Raw genomic sequence first — 8,245 nt, 5'->3', positions numbered from 1 at the left:
TCAAAGATACTCCTCGTCAAATGAGAAAGACTGCGATCGATGGGGTGGGGCGGGGCGGGGGAGAGGAGGGGGGTTATAACCTTTACACGTGGTGGGATCGTACAAGGCTGGAACACAACTGTTCTCGCTCCTTGTTCTTTCTGCTTTCTATGTGCAGAGTGAGAAACCTAATGCCTGATTTATACTGGGTTGTTCACCGTGCTGTGCACCGCGAATAGCCGCTCTACAAGCTCGCTCGCGAGCTTGTAGAGCGGCTATTTGCAGTGCGTGACAACGGCACATGACTCAGTATAAATCACCCTTAATATAGCGTCGATGCATCAGCGCATCCGTCTTCCCTGTTCACCAGCTGCCTTTGCTGTGCAAAACATAAAAACTCACCAGAATAAATACAGCTATTATTACTTAAGCATTATTATTTTCGCCATAATCATCATCATCATCATATCATCATCAATTTATCATCATCATCATCATCATCATCATCACTATCATCATGGTCGACATTAATGTAATTAATCAATTTGTAGGTCACAGCGGGAGGTTTTGCTCTTGGAGTAGTGGGGGCTGGGGATGGGGTTCTGTATGGACCGTGACCCTGCTTCGTGTGTAAGGCGCTCTGCTCAGCAGTCCAATGGGCCGTGGTTCTGCTCAGCAGTCAGTCAGTCTGTGGAAAGTCAGTGGGCAGAGGGGTTCAGGGGCACCGGTGGGGACGGCCTGACAACGGGCTCCCAGTGCCATACGTCAGGGTTTTGAGGAGAGAGGGGGGGGTCCAGAGGGTTGGGCGTGATGAGCAGTCTCATCATCATACATGGCTGAGGGACTGGATGGCGCTTGACTCAGCGGCGGCGCGTGCCAGGCTGTGCCACATGGTGGCTGGTGTATGGGAGGCTGGGTGGAGAGAGTCCTTGTCAGCCAGCGACAGCATCATGGCATAGGCCTGGAGAGGGTGAAAGGAAGCCACATTCTCATAAAGGCATGGGCCAGTGGAGATACATACTGTGCATACATATGGTACTATTATGTATGTGCATACAATACATATGTATAATTTCACATACACAGACACAGGCATGCATGCACGCATGCCCACACAGAATACAGTATACAGTACATGACATTGTTTATGTGAGCTTGTGACCTGGGACTTGGATTTCCTGTAGAGTGGCTGTTTGACAGCTTCGGTCAGAGCAGGAGAACCAAAAGACCCTCCATCCTCATCCCCCTCCCCTTCACTAAGCTCACTCTCCTCCATCTTGTGCATGTCTGAGAAGTGGCGGATGTGATCCAGGGCCGAGTAGCTACTCCGTTCCTCCTCATCGTCATACCTGGAGAGGAAGGCAGGGACATCGAAATAATGTCCCACAAGTATGGTACGGTGCAACAATTTAGCACAGTGTTTCTCAACCTTTTTGGGCCAGTGCCCCCCTATCCAATGTCTAGGCCCCTTACCCTCCCCACACCCAATTAAAACACCCAATGTAAACTGTAAACTGTATTTGATGATACTTACAGTACATCATCAGTATCATGTCAGTATCATGATTAGTATCATGGTCAGTATCATGTCAGTGTCATGGTCACATCATGTCACTTTCATGTCAATATCATGATTAGTATCATGGTCAGTATCATGTCAGTATCATGGTCACATCATGTCACTATCATGTCAATATCATGATTAGTATCATGTCAGTATCATGTCAGTATTAAACTGCCCTTCCCCCCTCTCCAGATCACCTCAGCGATAAAATAAAGCTATTGAGTGTGTCCATGCTTTTGGAAAATATTTCTGGTTTTACACTTGTCCATGTGTTAGCCTACAGTTCTCCTACCTTCTTGGAGACGTTTTGCAATTGAGGTCTAAGTCGTCGTTTGGCCCGTTAAAGCCCATGTCATCCTGCATAATGTCATCTTCCAGGCTGCCAGGAAGCGCTTCATCTTCAGCTTTGCCAGGGGTGTCAGTTGGCTCCTCCCCTTCCTCTTCATCAGCACAGAGCTCCTCCCCCTCCTCATCCTCCAGGTCATGTGACCCGTGACTGGCCATCAGCGGCTTCTCCTCTTCAAACGGACCGCCGTTCAACCTGTGGTCCATAGAGCGAAAAAAGCTGCTCAATAAGACATACTAAACAAGCTAAGAAATCATTAACCGCACACCCCTCAATTATACGTTTTAAGAGAAAAGTGAAGGAAACCAACAATTATCGTGCCTGCCAACTTGAAAATGTTTAAACCGAACCACAACTCACTAACTCTAAACACTATTGAATTAGTGAAAGTGAAACAGTGGTAGTTTCTCACAAGCTACATTCCACCTTTTCCAGTTTGAGACCCAAAAGAGAAATTTGTGTGGTGTCTCTCCCGGGACCCAAACGTACAAAGATACATTATAAACCACTTATGCCCTATTAAAAAAAGTACTGAAAATAACCGAACTACAATGCGTCACATGTTAGCTTGTAGATTTGTATTTCATTCCTGAAAATCTTTTGAAAATAATAAGTAAATAAAATAATAATAATAATAATAATAATAAATAAATACAATTTAATTAAATAATAATAAAATGAAAAATGTAAGGAAAAGCAAAAAAAGGGATAATTACTCGCAACCGATAAAAAGTCAGTGTCCCAAAATATGTCACAACACCCAATGTCAGGAAACACTGCACTAAGTTGATAAAAAAAGAGTTTAGAAAAAAACAATGGAATGATGCAAATCCATGCATGGCACAGCTGTACACCACTAAACCTCCACTGGAATGTGTTTTTGTGGGTTTTTTTTTTCTCCATGTATGTTGTCAGAATCTCTCCTCTCTGGCTCTCCTCTCTAGCTAGAACAATGGAGCAAGAGAGAGGGACAGATCGACACCGGTAAAAAGAGGAGAGAGAGAGGGAGAAAGAGAGAAAAAGAGAGAAACAGGGTCTGTAGCAAGACGGCCATGGCAGCTGGGGCAGAGCAAAAGCCGGAATCCCGTTTGTCATCGATGCTTTGGGGCCCCTCTGGGCACAGCAGCGCCAGGCTTGATCGCTGCAGCACTTAGCCGGAGCACTCTGCCTCTCTCCTTGTTTATTTTCCCTGCTATCTCGTATTCATCTAATAGGCAAAATATTTAGCTGACAGACCCATTTGGTGGGAGAGTTATGAGACCGTTGCCAACCGGCCCATTTCCCCAGGCCTGTGGAGGGGAGAGAGGGCCAGCTATCCAAACTGCCTGGGTCTTAATCTGCCCACTGTCTCAGCGCCACAGGAAACCACCATTTGGTAAATCATCTGGAACCACATTAAGACTGATTCACTAATTACACTCTGCGACGTCTTTCGTCAGCTCCCAAAAATGCCATTTCTAGTACAAAGGCTCCAGAGACAAGGGGGAGGAGAGAGAGAGAGAAATGGACAGCGAGCGGGAGACATAGAGATATGGGAGCCTTTAAAAACACATCAACCAAATCGCCTCGCAGATAAGTGGATGCTTACAAACAGGATATGATGGATTTGAGACGGGGAACGTTGAGTTTGCAACGACTCGAGAAAAGCAGAGGGAGGAGGCTAATTGTGGGTCATATTTTGTCACAATGGCGAAATCTGCATCATCTCTCCTCTTTTATCAGCGGCTGATAATGGTCATGCCTTAGACAGAGTTTAAAAGTTCCTCCCCCCCGGGGTGGGAGGTCCCCCGGGGGGGGTTGGGGGTTTACCAAGGAGGTAGCTGCGGGGTGTCGAAATCGCAGGGCGGCGAGGAAGGACGAGCGCCACGAGAGAGAGAAAAAGAGAGAGTGAGAGAGGGTGAGAGAGAGAGAGAGAGAGAGAGAGAGAGAGAGAGAGCGCTCCATGATTAAGAAAACAGATTCGCTAATTACGCTTTCAAACGTGGTAATTTGCTTTGGATAAAGTATCTATCAGAAGTAGTCAGGAGCGCAGCACTTTGAAAGGAAACACGGGCCGACCTCTTGACCCCTCACTCTCTACTCTTTTCCTGTAGGCGGACATGTTGGTTCCAGATGTGGCGGAGCTGACGTTGAACCCCCCCCCCCCCCCCCCCACCCCCCTGCCCCCAGCCTCCTTGCTTTTCACCTCCCCGCCCCCCTAATGCTCTGCCGCTTGGTCCTGTTCTCACCAACCTTTCCACACGGTCACACACACCAGTCTGGGAGATCTCCTCTATCTGTCCTTACAATCTGCCCTGTGATCACACTGAAGTTAGCCACGTAAAAACAAACCCACACACGCACACGCACACACACACACACACACACACACACACACACACACACACACACACACACACACACACACACACACACACACACACACACCTCTGCTATCTTGCCCTGATCACAGCTCTGGGAATTTATTTGCATGATTGTCTGACATAATTGCGTGTGTGTAGATATCTGTGCACATGTGCAGCTGAAAGTCTGCGGTTAATAGAGTGGTCGTTGTGTGTTTGCCAAGCGCCGCGATTATCCTGAACGTTGTCTGTGTTGTGTTGTGTTCCCCCTTCAACCTCTTTTTGGCGATAGTGGTCATGAACAAGGACTGGCTTTGTGCTTACGGGAGGCACCATGCTGATGTATCCTACTGGGCCAGAGAGAGCTATAATAGAATGCTGTTGAACTCTAACTCTATCGCCACACAGTAAAATCCTAATGTGTTAATCTAACAACGACAGTTTCAAGTTTGTCATCTTGTTTGATAGGCATCGATCGGGACCTTTTTTTAACCATCCACGGTCCACCTCTGAGACACAGAGCATGTAGACAGAAATGGCACTGTCGCATGTTGAGGCATTAGTGGGAGGAGAGACCTTAATTGGTTAATTAGTCCCATGGGAGACATTCCGTTTCAGATTCACCCAGCTGACGGCTGCTCAGATGGTCATGATGAAAGCTTGGGGGTGAGCTGTTAGGGGTTAAGTATCTTTCTCAGGGGCACTTTGAGACGTAGACATGGGTGGGCCGGGAGGCGAACCGGTGACGGCCTCTCTACCCACAAAGCTATGGCCGTGCTTAAATAAAAGTCAAGGACCCGTGTATGGAGATGATGATGTCGAAAAAAGTTAAAAGGTTTCTTTAACCACCTGAGCCCTGGCATAGAGCCCTGGAACATTCGCTGAAAATAGCTGATATGATCGGCTATTTTCGGCAAAAAGATCTGGTGTAGAGGGAAAAAAGAGCACCCCAAGTACAGTGCCAACTCAGGCCCGTTTTACTAAGTATAGAGGGTCTAAGTGGTTAACTTACCCTTCTTCAGAGGGGTCAGGGGAGGTCTGGTTTTGCCCTGTGTTGCTGATAAAGTTCCGTATTTCATTGAAATAGGAGTCCTCCTTGTCATCCAAGATGGCACTGCTACCGTCCTGCTCCGACCGCGGAGAGGACATGGCCGTGCCTGCAAGACAAAACACTGCAGGTTAAGAGCTCTCCTCCTTTGTCTGCTTTGCAAAGAGCATAAAGTATTCTTATGATGCTTATAATTTGCATGCTCATGCTTACAGTAGAGATAGATATGTCATTGAACAAGAGCACCGAATCAACGGGAACAATATGAGTTTAAAGGTATTGCTGTATATGAATTGAATGAGCAGAAAGCTGAAACATGAACATGTTCAAGCTTGTATCCCTGTGTGAAGTTTCATTCAAATCACACCCAAAATGAAGGCGGTAGAGTGATGACAATCATTCTCTATTTTATAATAACAATGACCTTGAACTTGGGTGCAGAATGCTGAAAGGTGAACTTGTTCAAGCAATGTTGATGAAGCGACTAGACCCCTGTATGAAGTCTCATTCAAATCAGACCCCAACATGAAGACAGTAGAGTGATAACAAGAACATTTGTACAGACTGATGGAAGGACGGAAGGACGGACGAACGGGCAGATGGATAGACGAAGGCCACCCTATAACATGACCCATCGCCGTGGGTTGTATACAATCTGGCATAGTAATCCAGTTCTGGCAGTTCCTACCACTGATAAATAACTGAATGAATACTGTTGCTCGTAAGCACTGGATTAATTGCCCGTTAACTGTACATTACCGCATAATTTCCAATGTATCAAGGCGTATAAAGAGCCTCTCCAGACTCATGCTGACACAGTGACACGGCAGGGGCTCATCTTTTATGATATGCCTGATTAAGTGACCACCTCCTCTGAGGACTTGCTCCAGTGGGCTGCCAGCCAGGTGATGATTCACAGAGTCGGGGCCGTTGCAGACGACCAGTAAAACTCATAAGCTGTGATTGCTATTGCTATTCAGAGTTATACTTCTTGCTGTTTTTGCAAAAGCGCACAAGACAGATTTATTACATTTTATTGGTAAGTATCAGGACTCTTTGGATTTGTGTTTTTTTTTATTTTAGAAATTGATGTATGGAAATTATCAAGACAAATATGTTTTTGTTTAATAGCATAAACAATATAAAAATATTTTTTAACATATTTTGAGAGAATACAGCCTACGTAGTATCACCATATCAATCATTAAAGGGAAACTTCACGAATTTGACTCGCCATTTCGCACCATAATGCACGCTCAATGACGTGAAACGACGGGATTTAGGTTCAAAATCGGCAAATTTTCCTTTAAATATCTTTAGATCAGATTTTCTTTTGGTCGTTGCGCGTTTCCAGTATTACTTCCTGGTTCGCACCTGAGAGGTTACCGTTCTCGTGCTTCTTGAGGTGGCGGTCCAGGTTGGTCTGCTGGCCGAAGCAGCGGTCACACAGGTGGCACTTGAAGGGTTTCTCCTTGTTGTGGATGTTGCGGATGTGGCGCTGCAGGTTGGAGGAGATGCTGAAGGAGCGATCGCAGTACTTACACCTGGAGGGAGGAGCCAAGAACACTTTGATTTAAACACCTCTGCCATCACTATTTTGGGCATGTCATTATAGGTCAAATATTTCAAACAATAGTCTATAGGCCAGTGGTTCTCAAACATTTTGGCTTCAGTACCACTTTCACCTGACTGAAAAATCTTGCTTAGAAAACTGTGAGAAAACCATAGCCTGGCAATGCCAGACTGATCACGTGGGATCACTCACAAGTTCTAGTGAGTGATCCCACGTGATCAGCTGGCAATGCCAGGCTAAGCAAACCAAGCTAGCATAATGAAGGATAACAAACCTTTTGAAGAATACAACATTATAAATAAGAAATGGAATGACAGAGTTCCACTGCCTGAGGGGATTTATGTTAAACTGTGGCCGTAACATAACAAGTCCAGTTTTTATGTCATTATGTTAAAAATAAAACAGCATAACGACAAATAAGTATTGCTTAACAGCTGCGCTCTAAATGTTTTTGACACAATTTGTTTTAACACTTTACAGATCAGAAGGTTCACACAAAGTTTATCAATGTTTTATCATTAACCAGTTGAACCCCAGCATCCATATTATGGGGTGAACATTTTCTGTAGATGGAAAAAAGTGGTCCAAGTACACAGACAACTCAGGTCCAGATTACTAAGTCTAGAGCAGTGTTTCTCAATGGGGGCCGTACCGCCCCCCAGGGGGACTGGTTCATCTTAGACTTAAATCCTAGTCTGAAGACGTTACGTAAAGCTAGCAGTTATTCAATCAGTATGGTCTGGAGCAGTCGGAACTGCCACATGACATCAGGTGGGAACTGGCAGCCATGACTACCAACAGCGACTGAAACAACAGTCCATTAATGAATAAATAGATAAATGAATGGATGAATAAATAAAATAAAATGACTCGCTGGCACAGATTCATGAACCACAGGTCACTTGAACACCATAAAGCTCTTCTGTATTTTATAGTGGAACCATTAATAAGATTGTTTGGTACCGGGCCGGCACCAAATTATAGCATTTTTGTTGCTGTTTGTGATCAATAATGAGACCCAGTTAGAGCTTGTTCCAATATATAATATAGCTGTTGTTTAGCAGTAAATAATAATACAAAAAAGCACCCCCGGCCTATTTCAAGGATATACAGTTCTTTTTTCTTTTTTTCTCCTCGGGAAGTAGGCTAATAATCACATTCTGACCGTCCAGTTTGTAAAAAACAAATGTTATGTGGTGTTCAGTGAGATGTTTTCAAAATAATCAGCAACAGAATAATAAATAAACATGACTTTTCACAGCAGAAACGTAGTCTACATTTTAAATGGGTGTGTGGGGGCGTGGACATTGGATAGGGGGGTGGCAAATAAAAGTTTGAGAACCACTAGTCTAGAGGTGTTAAGTGGATAAACAGCAAAATCAAAGTTTCCACT

General features: G+C 44.9%; 1 protein-coding gene across 9 annotated transcripts in view; it reads right to left on the bottom strand.

Moving 5' to 3' along the window:
- Window positions 1–243: 243 nt before the first annotated feature.
- The window catches only part of mecom (MDS1 and EVI1 complex locus), a 216,485-nt gene continuing 208,483 nt past the window's right edge, over window positions 244–8,245 (bottom strand). For 8 of the 9 annotated variants that reach the window (XM_084063884.1, XM_084063886.1, XM_084063888.1 and 5 more), the window contains 5 exons: window positions 6,654–6,823; window positions 5,244–5,388; window positions 1,836–2,084; window positions 1,142–1,328; window positions 244–940 (listed from right to left, as the gene is read on the bottom strand). In XM_084063884.1, coding sequence (XP_083920010.1) covers window positions 806–940; window positions 1,142–1,328; window positions 1,836–2,084; window positions 5,244–5,388; window positions 6,654–6,823 — 886 coding nt within the window. In that variant the 3' untranslated portion in view covers window positions 244–805. The remainder of the gene's footprint in view (window positions 941–1,141; window positions 1,329–1,835; window positions 2,085–5,243; window positions 5,389–6,653; window positions 6,824–8,245) is intronic. The other variant, XM_084063887.1, reaches the window with a different exon arrangement.

Source organism: Gymnoscopelus microlampas (assembly GCF_963454915.1).
Source record: "Gymnoscopelus microlampas genome assembly, chromosome: 8".
Classification (NCBI taxonomy): domain Eukaryota; kingdom Metazoa; phylum Chordata; class Actinopteri; order Myctophiformes; family Myctophidae; genus Gymnoscopelus; species Gymnoscopelus microlampas.
The sequence above is the reverse complement of the archived record's forward strand: the minus strand, read 5'-3'. Positions and strand labels throughout refer to the sequence as shown.